The 25,066-nt window shown below is 30.3% G+C and overlaps 1 protein-coding gene across 1 annotated transcript in view; it reads right to left on the bottom strand.

The window, feature by feature from the left end:
- The window catches only part of LOC129234642 (prothoracicostatic peptide-like), a 146,978-nt gene that overhangs the window by 13,243 nt on the left and 108,669 nt on the right, over window positions 1-25,066 (bottom strand). Inside the window, exon 2 of the mRNA XM_054868678.1 lies at window positions 9,050-9,683. Coding sequence (XP_054724653.1) covers window positions 9,050-9,674 — 625 coding nt within the window. The 5' untranslated portion in view covers window positions 9,675-9,683. The remainder of the gene's footprint in view (window positions 1-9,049; window positions 9,684-25,066) is intronic.

The raw sequence follows: 25,066 nt of genomic DNA on the forward strand, positions 1-25,066 counted from the left end.
AGCATCATTAATTTTATATTTCAAAGGCAATTGAATCAAGAATCTGTAAAGAAGATTTGGCTGCACGAAATCCTTGGCGTTTATCACTGTCGAGATGGTTGACAATGGCATATAGAACTCTCAGATTGTGTATATAAGTGAAGAAAACCTCGCATCTGAACTTCAAGGATTAGTATAATTAACAGTGAAATCATTCAAGCTGTAATTATGCTCTAAATGATGTAGTTTTAGACTCATGATAGAAAACGATGAGATCTAATCATCTTTCTTAATTAAACGGTCTCAAAAATGATGATTTCAGTAAAAAAGAGCGTTTTTTCACAACTTTATATGACTGCTACTCAAAATCTTATGAGCTCAAACTCACACAAGTATTAGAACGAATCAACAGCTAAATGTATTTCAAGCTCCCGAAATTTCATGCTTCCAGTGTTATAAAATGTTCTATAACCTTGACTACAACATGGCAATTCTTCTCACAAAGCTGATCCCCCATTTTGGAGCACTATATTTTAAAGATCCCAGATACTAAGGATTTAGATCTCGGAAGCTCAAAATTTGCATAGGTTAGTTTTAAAGACATCTCTACACCTTTATAAAATTTCATCCCATTCGGGGATGATCTAGCAGGTACGATTTGAAAAATTAAGGTCAGTTGATGTGGAATCCCCCTTATTGTGACAATTGACATACATTTTTTGTTATTTTCGTCTTTATAATGATCATAAATCAATTCTATATTTTAGGAAGAGCATTGCAATTGGGTAAGAAGTTGAGTTCATAATTACAGTAGAATTTGCATATACACTATTAGTAATAAACTTTTATAAATAAACAAATTTATTAAATAAGGCTCAAAAGTAAAAATATAAATATAACATCAAAAAAAAAAAAAAAAAAAACGCAGGTTTGATAGACAAGAACTAAAGATGCAGGTGAAATGCGCATAATGGTTATATCACATTCCGCGTCAACTGACCTGAGTTTTCAAACTGTCCCCCGCTCGATCATCCCCGAATGTGATGACATTTTTATAGAGGCGAAGAAATGTCTTTGAAACTAACCTGATGCTAAATTTTAGCTTCCGAGGACCGAATCCTGAGGATCTACTATATTTAAAATATAGTGCTCCAAAATGGAGGATCAGATTTGTGAGAGTAATTGCCATGTTCTGGTCAAGGTTAAAGAACATTTTATTACACTGGAAGCATGAACTTTTGTTGGGAGCTTAAAGTACATTAGGCTGTTGATTCGTTCTAGTATTTATGCGAGTTTTAGCTCATAAGATTTTGAGTAGACGTATATAAGCTCAAGAAAAAACGCTCTTTTATACTGAAATCATCATTTTTGAGACCGTTTAATTAAGTAAGATGATTAGATCTCATGGTTTTCTGACATGAGTCTGACATGAGTCTGACATGAGTACACCACGTAGAGCATACTTACAGCTCTTGCTCAAAGGTGTTGACTCAATCGTTTTAGAGTAATAGATGTAAAACTGTGACTTCTTTTTTGTATCAAATTATCAACTTTGAGACCGCGTAATTAGAAAAGTTGATTAGTTGCCATGGGTTTCTAACCTGGACCTTAAGCTACACTACTCGGACTGTAACTACAGCTGTATCCCAAAGTGGTTGAATTGTCGCGATTAAAGTTATTGACTTCTAAACTTGGGAATTTAAAAAAAAAAATCATCGACTTTGAGACCGTTTAACTATTAAAGTCAAGAGAAACGAAAGCTATTTTATATATTTCTTAGTACTATACTGTGGCGAGTAGTTAATCTTATACTTATTTCCGAGGGTTACTCACGGCTTTAGCAGATATCCGGGCCAAACAAGGCAAAAAAAGTAGCAGTTTCAATTGACTTTTGCCATCAAAGCCATGAGTGAGCCACCAAACTATTAATGCTAGCATGTACATAGTATCGAGAATAAAAGAATTGGCATGGTTCACTTATTGCTTTTGAAGCAAATCACTCATATATTTAGCTCTTTTTTCCCGACCTTAAATTTTGACCCCTACTCAAGGACATACAAATCAGTTTTTTGGAAAAAGAAACTTCTCTTTTTCTTATCATAGTACCACTAACACCTCCTGAAACTTTTACGAAAATGGAAGACATTAACTATCAAAAGTGTCCAGCATAAAAAAATGACTCTTAACTTTGCCAAATACCTCTCGTGAAAAATATTATAAAAATATTTTATATTGGTCTATTTTGCAATAAAAACAATTTTCAAGTTCATTTTTTTTCATTTAATAGTCTGACCCAAAAAAAGTCTCGAGAAGAAAATACGTTTTCGCGAAATATTCTGCCGAGAAAACATTTCTTTAAGACTTAAAAACTTAAAAGACAAAGACAAAAATAAATAAAATTTGCAAGACAACAATTGATTTAAATTATTGAAAAGTTTAAATTTATATTGTTTATGAGAATTAATTCTTGTTGTTTTTTTACCAGTAAAATATTTCCCAGCTCCAAAATGTCCAGAAATTAGATAAACATACAGTATAGAGTGAAACGTGCGCAAGACAACCACCTGCCGGGCAGTATTTTAGAGGATATTTTAAACAAGTTGTCCGCTGATAGAATTTCAAGTATATGACATAATACTAATTCTGTAAATGGCAAAAGATGTTGACTTAATTAGGTGATTATTTTACAAAGGAGGACAACTTTTCAGGTGTGACTGCACTCCCGAAAAGAGGCTTTATTATACAGAATAAAAAAGGTCAAACGAAATGTGTTAAAAATTTCCTTTTAAATATACTGGGATTTGTTTGATATTTTTGACGCACACATAGTACGTTCGAGTTTATGGTTTTATTATTATGACCAGGGCAAAACAAATCGCAAAAATCTTATTGTTGTTGCTAATGGCACTTTAAAGGCCATTCACATAGCAATTATTTAGGGCATAAGGGATAGACACCTGAGAAAGTGAAGCCCCAAATGGGGAGAAGTCCAATTATATCGGTGAAATAAATAAAACTGAAATTTATTTCTTTTGTAAGAGGTATGAGATGAAAGAAGACGAACGGATAAGTTTGTCCAAATTTTAGCATAGTGGTCAAAAAAAAAGGGAATTTAATTTTTTTAATCGTCAACTAGTTGTTGTTCATGTTTTTTCGTGTTTTTCGCTTTTTTTTTCAGTCATGCCGTTTTATAATAAAATTACATCTTCCTACACCAGTGGCGGATACAAGGGGAGGGGGTCATGGGGGTCATGACCCCCCCCCCCAAACCCGCGACAATATATGAATGCTTGCCTGAAAAAAAATTTTTGAATTAAATTTTTGGGGCATTGTACGAATGGGTGGATACAAGAAAGGGGAAGGGGTTGTCATGGAGTTGTGACGTCCCCTCCCAATCTGCGACATTGCTTTGCAATATGTTATAAGGTTTATTAAATTTGAGTAGGTAAAATGACCGCTTGAAAAAAAAAGGAAAGAAAACCTGACCAAAACAAATACCGAGTAAATAAATTTTGAATTCCTTTTTTTGGGGGGGTATTACATGTCACTTTTCTATTTACATATACATAATTATAAAAGGTGTCGACAGTAAAATAGTATATTTGCTTGAGTCATTCTTTGCTCAGGCCGTCCTCAGGCGCCAGTCAAATGAATAAAAGTAGCAAAGAAGTGTCTGGCGCCCGCCGATTGCTTTTTATACAACAAATTTAACCGACGACCGCTATTGTAAAACTATTTCCTGTGCTGTAGGCATCGATTCAATTGATAAATATTTGAACGTGTAAATATTTTATGTAACGTCTATGTAGATAACTACTCCCTTCTTTAGTGATCGTGATTTTTAGGTGTATCGTTTTTGTTCGTGCTGATCTTATTTTTTTAATGTCTTGTAAATAGTTATTTAGTTTTAATCAGTGTTTTGGAATCAGTGTCGTGCAAGTAATGTAAAATTTTATTTTAATAAACATCGTTATACGAGAGTTCTCGTAAATTCAGACGGAAACTGTGCTGAAGAAAGCTGCGTTTGTCAAGAAAGGACCACCCAAAAAGCAATGAAGCGTTCGGGTGAAAAAACTTTGCTGTCTTTTTTTGAAAAGTTACAAAAAACAGATAAACACGAAACCGATGGATCCGGAGTTCCTGCATCAGATTCGGGGGCTGCGACGTCTTCGTCCACCTCCGATTTTTCTGCTATTGAAAAGAATCGGTCGGTGAGTATTTGTCAATGTCCGAATTGTATTCATAAGATGTTTAATTTTTAGTTTGATTTTCACCGCATTTTGTGTTATTCTGTATTTTTCTGCATACAAAACGGATGTTTTGATTATCTGCAAATTTAAAATCTAATATGGATGTGTGTCGAGTATTACGCAAATATTTAATCCATTTATCATGTTCATAAAACATTTAACTTTTATTAGATTTTCGCTGCGTTTATTTATTGTGTTGGTTGATGGTGCGAATACTGCTGCAATATGATATTTAAGTAAATAGATCGTATGTTTAATATTACCTTCTTGACCTGCGTTTTAATGAAATGTGTCTTCCCTGCGTTTTTTGAAACCTTAAACTTTTTTATTGAAGTAAAATACAAGTTAATTGTTCTAATCAGATATATGAATGAAATGAACCTTTTTTTACGGAGGTATCAGTATATAAAATATTAAAAAGAGCTGTGACCAGACCGTCGTAAGAAGATATTATCTTTGTTTTATTTATTATAACTAATATGCTTACCAGAAAGTCAAAAAACTAACCATTTTTGATTAGTGTTTTATCAACTCGTATCCGAAATGCCCATCATATTCAAAGTCGCTATGCAAATTTAAACAGGATTAGAACTTCGTTTCAGTAAAAGTTTTAAGTTCTCCGTCAGATCAGGAAATTTCAATTACTTTTCCTTCGCTGCTTTTCAAAGATTAATCCCAGAGGTCAAACCAAGTGATTTATTTCGACTATTTTTCTTGTTATTATTTATATTTTTGGAGATATTAAGTCTATTTGTCCTATTTCTTGCAGATTATCGACGATACGATGTGAAAAAAAATCTATAGAGCTCAAAACAGTGCTTGATTTTTTTTTATATCTCTCTCTGTTAAGATTGCTAATATAACATGTTTACGTATTTAATTCAAAAAATGGATATGGTTTCTGTAATTTCTTAGATTCTATTATAATTCAATTTAACTAGCAATTTGAAATAACACTTCTTAACTATTTTCCTACGAAATTAATTAAGTTGTCATCCAGCTAATGGCTCATTTAGTGCTTTTTGTTGACACCTAAAGAAAAAACCTAAGTTCTGGAAAATTATCGTACGAACATTCTTGAGCATGACCCCCCCCCCCCCCCCAAATGAAATCCTGTATCCGCCCTTGTCCTACACAGAAAACTGTTAAGTTCAAATACAAAAAGAAAAAAAAAATCCTCGTTTTGATAATACTTGGTAGAAAAATCGCCTATTTAAAAGGCTTAAATCCGAAAAAATTTCAACTCGAAACGAAAATGTGAAAAAAAAAGAATAAAGAAAAAAGCTTATGCTTGTTTTCACTCTTCCTTCAGAGAAAAATTGCTAGTTATTAGAGTTCCCAAATGCAAGAAAAGGACTGAAAAAAATATTATTCCTTTTTCACCATAGAAAAAGTTGCTTTGTGAAAGTTATTTTAAGAAAAGGAACAAATACAGACCGCCGCAAAAAACTTTTTTAAGTTTAGAGGAGACTCGTTTGTTGAATTTTATGGTATGTATGGTTTCTTAATATTTTGAAAATAATAGTTCAAAGGAAAATAGTATTCTCTCAAATTATATCCTAAAGATTTGTTTAAAAAATAGCTTTGTAGGTTTTCCTAATCAAAAAGTAATTTAATGAGAAGCATTATGTACTTTTAAAAAAGTATTTAAAAAAAATTCAAAATTTTCCAAGTATTTTTTGTTTATCCTAAAACAAGCTTTAATCCAGGAAAATTTTATTACATAAAGTTTAGACCAATAATTTACAACAAAATAGTTTTTAAAGTACCTTTAGTGGTATGAACTCACATTAACCGTTTAATAAGCGTTCAAATGTCTTAATGTATACTAAGCTAAGCTTGTTTTAGTGGGACTAACCATTTTCCCTATGACTATAATGTTTGACAGCGAGAACATAACTTTGTGGCAGTTTTTTAAAACAATTTATTCGAAAAATATTTTAAGGTTCTATCAAATTAATTCAACTGTTTTTGGAATTATTAAATGTGACTTTGTATGTATCAGGAGGTTATAAACTCGTAAATCAAATTTAAAAAAAACTGTGACAGTTAAATTTATTTACGTAATTTAAAAATATAATAAGGATGATGTTTTATTTATTTATTTATTTGTTTTGTTAAAAAAAATACAACAGATTACTTATTGCAACTAGTGGTATAGATAAGTATAAGGGAAACCACTATAAGGTCAAGCGAATAGAGATTGCGCAAAAGGCGGTTCGGGGGGTAAGAGTTGAGTAAGCACGCATACTTCATACAGTTGCGCAAGAGCAGTATTTGAATGTTCGTAGTGAGTGTTGGTTTCTTAGGGTGTCTCCGGTAATATTTTGCTGCTTTGCATAGTTTAGATGCGCAAATTTTAATGACTTTTTCTCTAAAGTTAATCGAATGGCAATACGGTAAAACAACTTTGATTTTGAATTTCTCATTTAACTGCTTCCCTAGACAAATACTCTTAGCAACAGTAGTTCTTTCTATTTTTCATCAGCCCTGTTAACGGAAATTAAAAAAATAAAATAAAAACTTTTAATATTTGAAAATCGAGGCCAATTTAATATCAAAGTAGCAATTTTGTTAATTGGGCAAACAATCAGCTATTTTAACGACTAATGGGAATGTAATTTTAAGCTCTCTTAATACAAGTACGACTTAATTAGTAGTTTCAAATGTATGTTAAAATAGTATTTAGTAAATTTGAGGATATACTGGCAATTTATAATTTTGGTAGAATGACTATTATTGATGTATTTCCCCTGCATCATTGATTTTCACCTCAGAAATAATGACATTGATAAGGTCTGTCACCGAGTAGAGATTCACGGAGGTGAGAAATTTCCATTAATATAGGCCTAATAGATATATTTTTCAGGAATTTTTTTTCTTCGTTGTTACGATCTGCACATGTTAAGCATTTGGAAACATGTTCACTTATTTTTTTACATTAATTTACATCCCTGAAATTCAAGTTCACGGAGGTGAGAAGTCAGAATAATCACGCGAAGTTTTTAAAGCGAAATCTATTTTCTTGTTCTTCGACAAAAATCACACAACTTCAAACATGGCTGAAAATAAACAAGGGGGATGCCTTGTATCATGGAAAATAAAAATTGATGTCATTACTGCCACGTAATAATGAGGAATGGCATTTTGTGTTTAGGTAATGGAAGTGAGATTTTATTGTGTGAAGTTTTTACTGTAAAAGGCGTGTGACAAAAAGGTTACACTTTTTGAAGAATGACTCAAAAAGAGATTGTAATTTCTACGTCCTTTTTAAATTTTTTTTTGCAATTTCTTATTTTTAAATATTTGGGTAAAAATATTTACTCCCACTACGGAAATGGGTGGGATGATAACAAACTAAAACCTTACAATAATGTCATTTTAAGTGTAATTATTGGTGTTAAAAGTTTAATTGTACAGTAATTATTCAGAGCAGTCTCTCCTGCTCACGTGCGCAATCTCTCTAACCCTATAAAGACAGATCGTGGCAACCTTGTTAATTTTGTTACAACTGCTGCATTACATTAAAGTGTAACACAAAAATATCGATGAAAATGCACAGTCAACAAATTTGCTCATTAAAAGCAAATTATTGATAACTAAAGTGTTTTTTACTACCCTATTGAATTTTGATTAAACTCTCATAGCTTTACCATTTTTAACAAGATAAGCGTGCTTTTACTAGATTTTTTCCGAAAAAAAGCATGCAAACATTTAAAAGGATTATAGAAGAAAGCTCATTTTCATTTTTGGAACATAGGAAATAGCTTTTTAAAAATAAGTTTTGAACTATTTAGAATTCCCCAATGCAAACGTTACCAAATGATTAAGTTTTTTTAATCACATATTCGATAAGATAAACGGAGTCCTTGGATTTTTAATAAAATAAATAATTTATTAGCAGTGAACTAAATAACTTGTTGGCATTATTTATCATACTTTATCTCAATGTATTTCTTTTGGTCATTTATACATCACTTTCTATATGGAACAAATTGAAATTTCGAAAGATCGAATCTTATTTTCGTCTTTTCTCTTTTTCTTTTTTTTTTCTTTTTTGATGCAATAGAGCTACGAAAGAAACTGAAGTGGAAAGCAGACGAAATACTTTTGGGAAATTAATCGTAATATGTACACAATAAAATGTAAAACCAAACTCTGTTTTCTCGAGGAAGAAAAAGCTTAAACAGTATTCAAATTTCTAAAATGGATTTGTACGTTTCGTTATTTTGAGTATAAGTAGAAATTTATTTGTATAAATCTCGCGAGGGAAATTTTTCAAATTTGAGTCAACTAACATTAGCAAAGGAAACTGTTTTCCTTTGACTACGTCGTTACTGTAACAAAGCATTATTCATTAAAATCCCTAACTTTGGAGAAAAATATTGAAAGAAAAAAATACTGAATTTAAAACTAGACTCTACAGTAAAATTGCTCTTTTAAGCAGAAAAGCGAAAGCCCTTTTATTTATTTTTTTTTAACAATCCTTTGTTACTAAAAATATGTATATCAAAAAATATTTTTAGGATGAAAAAAACAAGCTTTTTTTTCATTTCTGAAGTACTTTGAATAAAAATGTTGATGGTTGCCCTCGCAAAGTTAATTTTCACTTTACATTTTGATCTATGCGTATTTTTAAGAAATTAGTTGTTATTTTTGTCCTTTAACTGATCCATTGAGGGAAGGTTTTTCAACTATTTTGAACAATTATTTTTAAAAAAAATGCTAATTCATAAAAACAAAATAAGTACAAAGAAAATGAACTGAAACTATTGTACCGAAGTATTTTGAAACACGAACAGATATTTAAAAATAATTACCATCTGTTGATGGGAGACTTTCCCACATTGTTGGTGCTTCCCATTCTGCATCTCGCTTCCCCCACACGCTCTTCAGGTTGTTCCATTGGGTTGTTCTTTTGCCATCATCTCGATTGTCGCTTCTCTTCCCCCAGACATTCGACAAGTTGTTCCATCCTCGTTTTCCCCACATATTTGAGAGCTTGTTCCAGTCTCTTTTCCCCCAGACATTAGACAATTTATTCCAATCTCGTTTTCCCCAGACATTAGATAATTTATTCCAGTCTCTTTTCCCCCAGACATTTGAAAGGTTGTTCCATCCTCGTTTATCCCAGTAAGGAGGAAGATCGCTATTTTCTCGCTTTCCCCACATATTGGACAGGTTGTTCCATCCCCGCTTGCCCCACATGTTGGACAAGTTGTTCCATCCTCGCTTGCCTGGTAAGAAACCATATTTCGGTAGTGCTGGTGGGTCATCACTTAGTCGGAGTTCAGTAGAATCCATTTGGTCTGGAATAACAGGTTCCGTATCAGCATTAGAAAGGTTTCCTTCTGTCTTTTCAGGGTTTTCAGAAATTCGTGGGTTACATGATGTAATATATACCATTGATAGTAATAAGATGGCTGCTAAGGATAAGTCCTGCATCTTTGTACCCTAAAATAAAAATAATAAAGATTCATTAAAATATCCACAGTTAAAAATTATTCATCGTTAGCTTGTGTGATACCAGTTATTAACCAATAAACAACTATTTGGTGAACCTTGCTTCCTAAATAAGTTGCTACTTTATAGATTTGTCTTGGTCAATTGCGTGGATTAAGCCAAATAGTCATTTTTTATAATTCTGAACGAGTAAATATAAAATCGTATAATCAACAGACGCTTAAAAAAATGCTTGTTAAAATCAAGAGTAAGCACTCTTAAAGTATGTATTCTTTTCCTTCCTAGGATGCACCACCTATGTGCACCACTGCTGTGCCGGAAACACTTCTCAATGGTAAAACATGTTAATGCAGAAAGCTTTGACAGTTATTTGTTAAAACAAGTAAAAGGCTAAAATTCAAGAACAAAAAGTCGTGGCTGCGAATATTTCTTAGTACGATGCGTCACTGTCTTATCAGCGATGGCGCGGCAGACACAACAGCAAGCAAGCATGTAAAAGTGTGACTGAAAGCCATGGCGGTGGTTTTGTAGGCATTGATGAGTGAAAGTGAAAGTTCATACTTTTGGTTGAAGTAATAGTTCGTAATTATGGATCCACTACATCATTTTATTTATTTATTTATTTGATTCTCATATCACTTTTTTAATGATGGTACATACATTATTAGTTGTTTAAAAAATGAGCATAATTAGCTGTTGCATGGTGTTTTCACCACCATGGTAAAGTTTAAGAGAAAAAGAGTTTTTAAGTTGTGGGTTTAATCATCAGATAAACATTTAAGTATTGTATAAAAATTAAAACTATAATCTCATACAATGAACATTTTGATTAAAAAAATACCATTGGAAAAAGTTTAGTTAAAAGTTTGCAACTAAAATTATGCTTAGAAATGATATTAAAAGTAAAAAAAAAAGAACTTCTCTGGTAAAAATGCAAAAAAAAAAAGTTTATTTTCCCTTTACGGTCCAAAACAAGTCTGAAGAGAATATTTATAGAGATTTGTTTTTCTATCAACCAGAAATGGTTAAGGCAGTAACCTATAAAGCTCCAACATAACGAAATACTTTTATGATTATGGTAATAGCAATTTTTTCAAATTTTATCCTCAATATATGATTGATTGAAAATCAGAAAACCCGTTTCATTTCCATTTTATATTCTTAATCTTTTGACTTCTCCATCAAAATATCCTGAAAGTTGTTTTTTTTTTCCTTTTGAATTGTATTAACTGCTTTAAAATATTTTTTTACGTTTCAAACTTTTTTCATAATATGTGTTAAAAAGTTTTTAAAGGCACACGTCTTAAATTAATCCTAATGCTAGAAAAATTGTTATACATGTAACATTATTTAATCTTAAAAAGTTTTAAAAAATCCATTATTTTTAAATTTACGCATTAAAGTTTACTTGAATTAAAAAATTGATGAATACCAGATGACAGGTGACTTTAAAATCCAAATAATTACTGCGCACTTGAATTGAAGTAGCATGATTTAAGTAATTTAAAAAAATTAAAAATCTTAAAATATTGTTAAATACTTTAACTAATTTTGCTCTAGAAATTAACTGGTTATTAAAAAACTCAAAAGCAGTTTTTCGTTTTATTACTTTTTTGTTTTTTCGTGATTTTTTAAACCCCTCAGTGACAAACATAATATTAAAGGCAAAAGAAAAATAAAACTGATATTAGAGGGGGATATTTTGGAATAATCATGCAATATGAAACAGAGCTTTTTCATCATCTTATCTATCATCTGAAAAGCATCATTTTGCAATTCTTTGATAAAGGAATTTTTAAGTAGATTTAAAATAATAAAGATTATTATTAACAAGTTTAACTAGACAAAATGTAACACTTAACTACAGTATTACTTCGATTTAACGATACCCGATACAACGATTTCCTCAATTTAATGGTCCGGATTTTACTGTATTGTTCGATCGAGGTTATACTGTATTTGAAATCCGGTTCTCGACCGCGGATGCTTCGTATATGTCAGCCAGTGTGCTTTCTTACCATTGGGTATGTCCTAAAATCGGGAATGTGGTGAGAAATTAGACTCCACCATTCGGACACAAGTCCATAATTATAAGAATCCCGCTTAAAACTATTTTCTAAAAAAAAAAAAAACAAATTCATACCGACCCTTTTTATTAAGAAAATCAGGTAGCAAGGTATAAGTGGTAATTACTAACAAAAAAAAAAAATGTAAGAAAACTTTTGACTGAGCGGACGTTTGCCCAAATAAAGGTGCAATTATTTTCATTGTTCACAGAAACGTTGTGTTTGACAGTAACATGGCAGTAGTTGGCATTCATGTAATCCGATTAAGAAGAAAAACAGTCTTCTTTTAAAGCTGAGATAAATTCTCGAATCTGTGCAGGTTTTTTTCTTAAAAAAATACTTTGTTATGTGACGAAGTTATAGTAACATAAGATATTCTTCAATGCTTCATATTACACATGATCTATATAACTATTTTTGACGTATTCCGGTGTTTTTTTCAGTAGAAAGGTGATCAAAAGTTTATTAAGTTTCTGTAACTTTGAATATTTTAATTTTCTAGAACATTGTGTGTGCATATTCGGAAAATGGAAAAATGACTGATATACAAGGACATACTTGCTTACTTTTTTTTGTTAGCTTTGCATTTCTATGAATAAATTCAATTTTACGTGTCTGCAGGTAATAGTAATAGATTCTAACTAAAAAATAAATAAATAAATAAAATAAAAAGGTGTATAAATGCTTATGACAGTAAAACCGAGATAAGTATGACTGATGACTAAGAATGTTTTGTGTAACTTTCTACATATTCTCTATTTTAAGCAATTATATTTTTTCGGAAGTTAAATTTCAAGAAAAAGGACAGTTTTTAACCATGTTTGTGACAGACAGTTCACATTTTAAAGTTCTTCTGAATGTCTCTTAACACCCCTAAAAATGATTTATGCCTCAGTTTTATTTTTATTTAAAAATTTTCAAACCAAACGCTCATTTTCCCCCGCTGTTTTCCTGCTACTATTTTCGTTTTTTCTCGTCGAAGAATTATGTTTCCTGCAGAAAAGAAGTTTTTGACAGTTGCGGATTGTAGTCTATTATTTTCCAGAATGTTCAATTTTTTTTCTGTTTTTAAACAAATAAAAATCCTACCGCGATCAATAGTTCTCCCCACTTCAGGCAAAATGGCACAACATTTGGAGAAAAAACTGTTGTATTGTGTGGGAAAAGTATAATGCTACCATCTTTCTGTTTTTTTTTTACATTTCAGATTTGTAACATTAACAGACATTTTTTGAGCGCTAATTAAGTCTTTAGCTTAGTTTTGTACAATGTAAGGTTACATTATGAAAAAAAAACAGTTCAGAAAATGCATATAATGCTGGAAAAATATGTGGTTTCGGAAAAAAAATCATTGCTAAAAGTTTTAACTTCTTCCCTTTCTCAATATTATAAAATCGTTGTTTTTTTTTTTCTGAGGTAGAGACATAGATAAAATTACTTTTACAGCAAGGGAGTATTTTTCTGCAAATTTCTGGCTCTTTTTGGGAACCCATTGTGGGATACTCTAATTCAGAAAAAAAAAATGCTGACAGTGTACTATAATGTATTCCAAATGTATTCTCCTCAGGATAGTCGATATATTATTTTTTGTGAGCACATTTGAGAACAGTATAGGGACCCAATTGAAAAACAAATGGCAACACATTTGGGCAAACGTGATTGATAATATTTTTCTTTTCTTTTTTAAGTGATGGTGGCTATTAAAAGGATGGTTGATTGCAGTATATATTGCATTTGTATAGTACAACCAACTGTAAATACACTGTCTTGCTCTTTGAAAACACGAAAACTTCCACATTTTACCTCAAAACTTTTGGTTCTCAAAGAGTTAACTGCGCTCCAGTCATTAGAATCCATTATTATAATGCAACTAGAGATATTGTAATGTAACTAGATATATTGTTACAATAATAATTTATGTTTCGTGAATGCCTTTGCACATTTTGGTCTCAGACCATTCCTGACCAAAAGGTTGTCCGTTACTCGGTGGTACGCCATGCCACCTCGGTTTTAACAGTGAAAGATTTGTTCCACCCTGCGAGCTGGAAAATAAGGAATGCTCCATAAGTTTTCTTAAAAAATGACTGAGAAATATATGCTACAAAGCGTTCCAAAAAAAGAGAGTATGTGTCGGTGTTCAAAAAGGTTCTCTAACGCGTTCCGAAAAGCGATATGAAATAAAAAATTGTTCAAAAGATGTACTCCAATGTGTTCTTGAAAAAGGAAATAAGTGAAGCAGTTCGAAGAGGATTTTAAAAATTACTTAAAATTTTATAGTGTTTCTTTTAGCTGATATTTTTTTAAGAAGACACGATTCCTAAACTTAAAACGTGAACTTTTGTTTTTTTTGGAAAATTGAATTAAAAAGAGTACTTGACGTCAAATTTACTACAAACTATTTTTATCCATCACTTTAAAAGTATTTTTTAAACTGTTCAAAAAACGAAATGTTACCACTTACTAAAAAAGGTGAAGCACATACCATGTGAGAACGCTGCAAGTTGATAAGTATAGTTTAGTTTTGTTCACAATTGTTTGAAAAAAACTCAACAAATGAATGTATTCTCTTTAATTTGGGGATATCTAAATACTTAGTTACAGTGTTATCCAACTATTATTTTTAAATTGTATTTACTTAGAAGTACTTAGGTATGTCTTCCTTTCGAACAAAATGTTTTACAATAGTGAAATACTCTTTTTTTTCCCTTCAAATTAGCAGTTTCTTTGTTGTTGTATTCAGCCGACGATATAGTTTTGAACTAAGTTGCGAAGCTGATGCAAAATGTTTATGGGAAAGTTCTTTTTATATAAGATGCGTGAATGAGAAATGGCACCGAAGGTTTAAAAAAGTCTTAAAAACTTCCGCGAATATCGCCAATATTTGTTAACAATCTGATACGGAATTCTGAAGATCAGTTTTAGCGCCAAATGTATCGAGAAATCGCTAAGAAATAGTACAAATCCGTCGTCAAAGCATTATTGAATTTCTAGACCTACTCAATCATTCCCGTAGGTTTCGGCAACGTCTTTACGGAGATAAAAAAGCAGTTACAGAATTTTTGAATAATTTTCTGTGTCTTTTGAATGGCTATTTCTAATTGATGTTCTAGTTTTGAAATCTTTTCAGCTATACAATTTCGTTGAATACTTAATTTCAATAATCTAGCAACTTCATCTTTAAACTGCGTAAATTTTTAGCTACAGCACCAAATTTCAATATTTTTGAAATTGTACGATTATAGAATAAAATTATAATTGAAAAAAAAATGCTTCGAGCTAATTTCTATTCTTATAAATATCACGTATACTTGGTTGTTGCTCAAAGCTACAAATTTATAGTATACTTGAAAACAATATATGCTGAAATTTATTCTTCATTACATTGAATGCCAATTCAATGGAATGATTGCATTGAATGAAGTTTCTGTTTGTGTAGTGCTTCAGGGAAATATTTTTCTGAAAATATCTTTTTTTTTTGTTAGAAAATTCAAAACTAGTTATATTTGGACGAGAGATGAAAAATAAATCGAATTGAAAATAACGAAAGTTTTAATAAGTAAAAAAAAGTCGGCATTTTGAAAAAAAAAGTTTGAAAGAAATACCGGAGTTAGAGATTCTGGGAGTCAAGATTAAGAGAAAAATGAACTGATTTATAATGAAAAATGTTATCTTAAACTTTTCAAATAAATCATTTAACCCAAGGGCAGTTTCTGAGAAAAATAGATTTTGTTTCGAAGATTAAGTTTGCATCCTCTTAAAACTCATCAAGGAAGATTTGGTACTACGTTAAGAATTTCAATTTCTTTCTCTGCTGAAAAGAAACCTGTAGCAATATTCAAACAAGTTTTAATAATCGCCTTCAAGGAGAACTGTTTTCCCCCCAAAATAAATCAAGACAAACTTTGAAAGAAACATAAAAGTTAAAATGTTTGGTTTAAAAATTGCGTTTAACTGTTTTAAGTTTTTTTTTTTTTTTTTTTCAAAAAAAAAAAAAAAAAATCTCCATTCCGGAAGCTTAATGTCATTGTTTTTGACAAAATTGTTGCACAAAGCGTGTTGTGAAACTATTAAGTGCTTGTAAATCCATTCCTGTTTGGATATCACACTTTTGGAATTAAATGACAACATGGTTTGTGTGTAAATGAAATTAAGCACTGATTTCCTTGCAGCGTTAGACCGTTTTGGTCACTAAATGTCCGGGAAAAATAAAGGTTTTCATTTTCCTGTTATAAACATTTAGTTCCTAATTTCTCTTAATTGTGTAACAATGTCTTTTAAATCTCTTCAATTTTGTCAAGTTTTATTTGTAGCTGATTTAAACGGTAATACGTATGGAAAGCACTAAGCTGTTGCTTTAGTTCTCTATAAAATGCAAAAAAAAAGAAACGGCAATTTTCTAAATTTTAAAGGATCATTTGGCGATGCCATATGAAGTGAATGAAACCTTTTTGTCAATCATAATGCAGTCCTTTCATGGTTTTTAGCTTATTCTGCTGCACAAAAAATAAATAAATAAAAATTAAAGAAAAAAAATGCCGTTAAAAAAAATTAATAGACATTTTAAGGATTTCAATCCCGAGTTACAGATAGTGTGTGCCTAAGGCATATCTATTAGTTTTAGTGATTGCAATACCGGTATACCGGTATATTGAATATCGGTATTTGCTGAAGTAAAATACCGATATTTTCGGTATTAGCTAAAAATAATAAATAGGTTTCAATTAAAGATTTTTCAGTTTATAATCTTATTATTAAATATCAATTTATAACTTATTTAATATCTACTTATATTTTAAACGTACATTTCTTTTTCCAAGCTACAAAACCATAATTTAATCTGTTGATGTAAAAGTTTGGCTTCAAAACCACGAACTAACAGAATTTCATAAAACAAAAGTAGCAGAAACATTGCAAAAAGATATTGTCATTACTAGATGGTAAGATGAATCGCATTTTAGTGTGCTTTCTTGCACCATATTATTATTACATATTTCCAATTCCCTAATCACTTACTTTCCCTTTTGTGAAAGTTAATTTCGAGGGTAATTTTTAATACATTTTATTCCAACCATCAATTGCAGTAATACTTTATGAGTTTTATAAAAATTGACTTAATTGTACTAAATTTTGACAAAAACTTTATCTTGCTAGCTTAACAAATGGTAATGTGTTGTCATCAGTATTGGATTGTTGTCCCGTCTCGCTATTTGTCTTTATACTCGGCAAAAAAAAAAAAAAAAAAAAAAATAGAAATTATATAGTGCTTTGAAATGTCTTCTAGGTAAAGCATAATTAATTGAAACGTATTTTCAGATATTTACATAATTATAATTGTAAAGAATTTTAAAAAGGAAGAGAAAACGAATAAGAAAAACAAACAAGATCAAATGTAGTCCCGTTTTCATAAATTGGAAACAAAAAGGCTAATAAAGAGCAAATACGATTTTTACCTGCTCAAGGAAAACTGACGTTAACATTGGAAAAGTATCGTCTCTCGAAGAGAAACTACAACTAGCTATAAATTCAGAACAAGTAAATAAAAAAATAAAATAATAATATTACACACAATACAAAAGAAACACACACACAAAAGGATTCCTTTAAAAGAAGCACGTAAGAGATCGAATTATTTGAAGATAAAGGACTTACAATTAGAGGAGGTGTATCGTGCATAGTTAACAGTACCACCGACTTGCGTGAATTCTGAAAGAGTAATTTCAACTGTTGGAAAGTTGAGCTCTAAAACGAGTTCCAGCCTTAGAAATAATTCAATAGATCCATAATGTTTTGAATATTATTGATTTTAATTATGACATTTTTCCTTCATTTTATATTTGTTTACAATATGCTTTCATGAATAATTCAATTTTTGTACAAAATTATAAAATGTGACGACGAAACAATATGTTTTCAAGCATTTTTTAAGAAATTTCAAATACCGGTATTAAAACCGGTATTTCGGTATCAAGTTTTCAAAATACCGAATACCGGTATTGCATTTTTGGTCCGGTATTGCAATCCTTAATTAGTTTAAAATATATTTTTTAAAATTCAGTTATAGTTTTGTTTTTCCTTAAACGCTTGTTACTAATGGAAACTAAAGTGGAAGCAAAAGTCAGGAAAATTATTACAAAATCTTACCACAGATATTTTCTTTTACAATATATGTAGGGGAATGTGCGATCAAATAAAATAGCAGGGCGACGTGAAATGGTGAAATTTACTCTGCCGTAATGCTGCTCCTCTTTAACGTAAACTATGTGGTAATATTTTAACTACATAAAACATATGTAGTCCATTCTAGTCAGGGAAAAATCGCCTCTGATCAAAATTTTAGTCAGCCAGGAAAAAGTCAAGGATCAAAGCAGATGATAATGCAAGCAATTTTTAGAAATTGATACTTATATCATAATTATTTGTTGTAAGCCAAAAATTATTTTTGTTATTACCGAATGATAAAGTTCTTGTTATTCAAATTTTAAATAAATTAATGATCTCATAAAATCCGGTGCATTTTTTAACTAATTTATTTATTTCTTTATTTATTGCTTCATTATATTTTCTTTTATTTAGTTATCCTTTTATATAAGCATTAGTTTGATCACAAATTAATTTTTAAATGGAATAGAAAATAATTTATTGGGAAAACATTTTATTTTTCACTTGCCCCAATAAAATCAATTTTGTTAGGTACAAAGTTACTGCCATATCGCTGTTGTGTGGACGAAATAGCTACCCCTAAAGCAATAAGAAGTTTTTGAATAAGACGAAATAATAAGCGTGTAATCTTTAGGTGATTATTTCAATAACTAAAAGATTCAACAAATAAATTTATTTATTTTTCCTCTTCTCTGATAGTTTTTTTTTTTTTTTTTGTGTAGGAGAATGGTTTGTTATAAAATTATCTGAAAGTCTGAAGGGAATGACAAAAATTCTCATGAAACGAAGACAAAAAGTTGTTTAGATTTCATTGCAAAAAAATATGCTTGATAATTTTGTTTCAATATTTAAATCAGAAAAAAAAGAAAAAATGTGAAAGGCGAAAAGGTGTGAAATCTGCGTGTAGAAAATAGTGTTTTTTTTTTTTTTTTTGATATGACACTAGCGTGATATCTTGGCATGTCAACCATAATTATTGGGGATTCCGAGAAATGTAAATAAAAAAAAATGACTTGGTTAGTGATGAACATATTTTACTATTATAAACTTTTTAAATATTAAAAAAAAGAACGCCGGTTCTTCTTTTGAGCCGCATACTTAAAATAGTTTTCGACTTTTTTAATTTAGTGTCTGCTATGTTGCTTCGAGAAGAGATAACTTGTCAATAATGGAAGTTGTTTTTGTATTTATTAATTTATTTTATGAGCAGTAAATCATAAAAACATGCACATCAAGCACAATCCCTAAAAACGAACCTTTTTATTTAAAAACAGCTAATTAATTGTTCTTTTGAAAGTAATTATCATATAATGAGTTGCACTTGTATAGCTTATTCGCAAATTTTAATTGACAAGTGTTTCTTCAAAACAGTTCAATTTATAAAAAAGACGATTTTAAGTTTTCTCCTAAACATAGAACTTTCTCCTGCGTCATTAAAAAAGGTCGTTCCAAATTTTTCTCTACTGCATTTGAAAAACAATTTATGCTTTGATAGCTTGATGGTAATTAAGTTCTAATTATTTTGTAGGATAAAACATTGTTTGGTGTTATTTGAGGATAAGTAGAATTTCTCAATCATTAAAAAGCAGTTACTGGTGTTAATTTTTATTAAAAGAAGCAAAATACATTTTTTAAATATTCATCATTGCAATTAAATTAGATTTTTGGAAATAGTTGATGCGAGTTCTAATGGAGTACATTAACAACACTTTTAAAATGGAAAATAATTCATTTTAGAATTTTTTTAAAATAATTTTATACTAAAAGAAGGGAAAAAAAGAAAAAAAAACACGATGTAGTGACGTCGCAAAAGTCAAAGCGCGAAAAAGGGATTGACGACTGTAGCTGAAAATTAATCTCACACACGTGCTGTTACAGCCTTTTCCCAACCCGAATTCCATACCAAACACTTTTACTCTTAAAAAAGGACTATTTCAACTTAGTGCTACTTATTTTTTTGTTTTATACAGCGAAAGTTTTGTATCCCAAACATTTGTATTGCTAAAACAATAATCAAAAGTGTAAACAATAGCGCGAAAGCAATTCATGACAGGACTGGAATTACACAGTAATTGTAAAGTAAACGTTGATGGATGTCTTTGCCGAAAACAGTACGCTCAAACATGTTTTTAGACAGTGTTTGCGCATTTTTTTTTTTTTTTTTTTTGTGCGGTGTATTAAATTTTCAACCAAGATTCGGACTCAATTGACAAAATTATTTATAAAACGAGTGCGAGTTAATATCTTTAAGTGACGAGAGGGGCAGCCCAATGAGAGGTCACTGTTACTTTTCGAAAATTTCTTTGTTCGGAAAATTTTGTTTGACGATTCGGTAAAATTATCATCACTTGGTTCATTTTTATTATGTTTAAAGAAGCAATTCCTAGTTATGTCGAAAGTTTTTGGGTTATTTTCTACGTGAGACTTTTTAATGCGGAAAAATGAACAGTGTTGAGAACACAACTTCTTATAGTTACTCGTGAAGTTTCGAACGTCTTTTTTAATGTTTTTCTTTTTATTGCGGTCTCTATCCACCGCATAATTGCTATTCTTAAAACACAAAATATATGTTTAGGATAAAAGCCGTAGCTATAACCATAGTTTCATATGAGGCGCAGACAAAAATTTCAAATCTAATGCACAGCCTGATTCTCAAATTTTTTACTTCGTGTCATGAATCTAGTTCAATATAAAGTGTATTAGGTAGGACGCGTTTTACATTTTCATGAACTACAGAGGGACTCATAAGGTAAAAGCATAAAAAAGTGACCTCATATCAAAAAAAACAGAAATCAATGATATAATACCAAATTTTAGAGCGTTTAGGGCAATTATCCGTATAACAAAGTTGGTGAATTACAATTAACTTTACGTACCTGGTTGACACATGCTAAAAAAAAATACACACGTTTGATTTTGAGAGCATTTTATGCTCTTGCTTAACTGATCGATTGTAGATCTTAAATATAAATGTGCGTACGTCTTGAACGTAATAACGAACTGAAATTAATTGTGAGTCTTTAAAATTTTCTTAATAGATTAATCAGAAAATAGTGTTTTGCATTTATTACTATATTCAAAAACAAAACAACTTTAATTATTCCTGTACCTTTTCGAATCCCTGTATCACAGACACCGAACTTTAAGAGCAGTGAAAAAACTACATCGGGAAATATTAGAATTTAAAAAAAAAGTATCTTCTTAACGTGAAACAATTAAAAGCGTCTAATTCTTAATATAATTTTTTAAGCAGATGTTTCCGATCATTTTAAGGTGCCTGTTTTTATTCAATTTTCTTAACGTTAGTTTTGAATTCTGCAGAGTTTAAAGATGATATTAAAATAATTCACACGTTATTTACATTTCTTATTATTAATGAGGATTTCTCGAATCAATTGCCAGTGCAATTCATGCGTAAAATTAAGTTTGGCAAGGTTTATGAGTGATTGCGTAAGGTAGAAAAAAAATGAAAGGAAAAAAAATTGTGATCAATTTATGATACGTAAATTGGATATATGATGGTTTTAAACAAAATTTTTAAAAATGTTGAGGAAACCAGTACAATAGGAATATAAACCTGTCATCTACCTTTGGGCAAGAGATAATACTGGTAGCCCTAGTAGGTTCTGCTCTGCAACATGATTTAGAAAATATTTGAACGAAAGCTTACCTAGGACAATATCTTCAAACGCATTTCACTCAAAACTTGAAAATGTCCCCTTTCATCCTCAAGCATCATCATCAAAGCCTCAACTGTATTTTTTAGGTTTTAAACTTAAAATTATTTCGACAATATCATAAAGGATTTGTAATGAGAAATTTAAGGGGGAAAATCATGGAATGAATCAAACAAGCATTTGATTTCAAATGCACTTGCAGAAAGTTTTTCATGCACATGCAGAAGGAGCAGCATCAAATAAAAGCAAAAAAGTGCCAAAAAAAGCATGTTTTCTGTGCTATGTCATGCCCATTGTCTTTTTTTTTTTGTGTTTGAATCAGGCGATCGGTTCAAAAAAGTGTCATAATGCAAAAGCAAATCATTATGTTTTACACGTTTTGTGTGACAACTTTTTACATGATGCGCTGAATAAGAAAAGTATAGTGTTGGCTTTGAAGGATTTTTCTTCACAGATGACATTGAAAATACAGTAATTCTGTTCACTTACTTTTTATTCGGAAGAGAATCGTGGATTGCTTCTCTAGAAAGAAGCGTGAGTCCCCATCATCTCCCGCTAACAGGTTAACAATTATCGCAGATAGGCAAATATATATTATTGTGAAGTGTATTATTATTGCTCGAACTTTAAGTTGGTATAAAATGTAAATCAATTAAGAAATTTCTTCCTGTAAAAACAAGTCATTTTATGCAGACTCAAAGAGTTCACAATAATATTTCTTCGTGGTTTTTCAAAATTTAAATCATTTCCTTTTCCTACCACTATATGAACTCCGCCGTATCAAATTTCATGTAATTTTGGTGTTCAACCGCCAGAGAACCTTTTTTTCTAAAAAAACCACATATTGGCGATCGTGAAAGGAGAGCCATGTCCCCCCCCCCCCACCTGAAGAACTACTGGACATCAGAATGTAGACATAAACCATGAGGTTAGAAATTACATGCACAGATTAGATATTATTACGTATAAAAAACATTAATATCAAATTAAACTTATGTTTAAAATATTAATCAGTTATCATTTCAAAAAAAGGTTAAATATTATAATCCTTATAAAACCTAAGATTGTAATTTGATAATGCTTGTGTTACAAAAACATACTTCATTTAGTTTTTATCTGCTATTCGTGCGTTTTGATTGTAAGTTGCTATCAAATTTAGTTTGCTTGGAACAGAGGTTCCCAAATAAAAAATAATAGTTAATCTTTGAAGAAACTTCATCTGGGGTATTTTTTTACAGGTTTTCCATTTTACCGAGATCGTAACTGTAATAAGGAAATTGTTCGTATAGAAAAGATAAAATTAATGTTTTCAACCTAAATTTAGACCTCGATTTCTCGAGTATGAAAGGCCCTGTGCCAAGCTTGGAGAAAATCCGAGTAAACTGGATTTGTATGAGGAGCATAAACACTCACATACATCACTTTTTATAAGTATCTTTTATTATTGATGTTTTGGGAATGGATATACGATCAATGTGCATTTAATTCTATCATAAATAACACAAATTGAGAAGATAGTAATGATGACCACGGAAATTGTTTATATTAAGCACGCTATTAAATAAAATATAGTGTGGCTCTAATAAGTTCAGGAATAGCGTTCACAACGTTATAATTCTTTTTGGAATAATGGGTAAGGGTGATTAGTGCTAAGTTGAGTTTGGTGTCATTCGTAGTTGTTTTGTAAAAGTATTTAAAACTTAAATCAACGGCAATAACGCGTCTCTTTTTCACTGTGCTACATAAAGACAATGAATTACGTGAAGGTCATAAGTCAAGTTATCAGAGTCACAATACATATTTTTCTATTAAAAAGTATGTGTGAGTAGCTTTCAAAACTTTGTGGAACAAAGTAAAGAGTATTTTTCTAGTACTAAGAAGTCAATTACATTCCCTTTGAAAATTTAAGAGTATTGTTAGAGAAATACCTTTGAGGAAAAAACAAACGCAGTGACTAAACATTTATAAGCCGTTTATATGTATGATAGTTCTAAAACATTTTTTAAAATTGGCAAAATTAAATTTTTTTCTCATAACATATTGTTTTCTGAATACATGAATATATGTCGTAGATGTTTTCAAATATAAAAGATGAAACTAAGAAAATATCGTTTTAATATGAATAGAAGAGGATTCTTTCAAACATATGAACGGATGTCTCGGTATTTAATCAAGCAATAACTTCAAAAACAAGTATTGTTGGTCAATGCTAAAAAAAGGAGAAATACACAAGAATCAATTAATTAAATATATATATATATATATATATATATATATATATATATATATATATATATATATATATATATATATATATATATATATATATATATATATATATATATATATATATATATATATATATATATATATATATATATATATATATTAGGAAAGGATGTTTTAATTATTCTTTACGGTGGGTTGAAATGCTTATCTTTCCTTAACTATCTTAATTTGTACTTATAAAAATAAACATATTATCGGTGACTTTCTTTTCGCTGGAATGTTTTAGTCAAAGCGCTTCCTTTTTGTAATGTTAAATGTAACAAAAACATAAAACTATAATAGATGAATTTAAAAAATTGTTTCGTTGAGTTTACATTTTTTCCCTCTTTTTTTTTCTTACCTCTGTTTTATGATTCATTAAAAATTTCAAACAGAAATAAATACTCCACCCAAACATCTCTATATTTTTTTCTAGGATCATAACCACTTAAATCAAACCCCGTAATCATAACCTCTTAAAATTGTGCTTTTTTTCGAATTCTAACACGTTCCATGTAATAAATCCTTACGTCATTATTGGTTGCGACAAAATTTATGGGAACCGCGGACTGTTTTGAACAATATGGCCAAAGACTCTCTTAACATTTTACTACTTGTCTATTATTACAAGCTAAGGCAATTTTTTTAAAACAGAGTAGTGGTATGTGTTTCGAGCACAACATTGGAAGAAGGTACTGAATTCAACTAGAGCGTATGAGAGACTATAAACTTTTAGTCATGTGTTTTCTAATGGCTGTGTGAGCACACTGAGACCGCTCGATAAGAAATTAAACTCGTGTAATCATTCTCGAAGTCCATTCTATGTGTCAAATGCTTCCTTTCCAGATCGGTACAGAATGTCTCAAACGGGAATAAAAACAGGTAAGCGCAAATCTTGATTCAATCTCATTTAAATCAGTTTCTTTGATCTGAATAATTCTTTAATTCGAATCTTACATAATTACAATACAGTACGAAATGATAATAATGCAGCGATTTCATTAATAAACAAATTATACATGTTTATACCAAAATGGTGCAAAATATCTTTTTGTAAAAACTAGAAAGAATAATTATCTGGTTGAAATTTAAACCGCAATTTCAATCAAGTAAAATTTTTGTCCGAACAGTTTAAGTTAGTGGTATAGTGACTGTGTAGTTAAATATGATTAGAATGAAAAAAAAGGTAACAAGATGGAAATAC

Source organism: Uloborus diversus, chromosome 1 (genome assembly GCF_026930045.1).
Source record: "Uloborus diversus isolate 005 chromosome 1, Udiv.v.3.1, whole genome shotgun sequence".
Lineage (NCBI taxonomy): Eukaryota > Metazoa > Arthropoda > Arachnida > Araneae > Uloboridae > Uloborus > Uloborus diversus.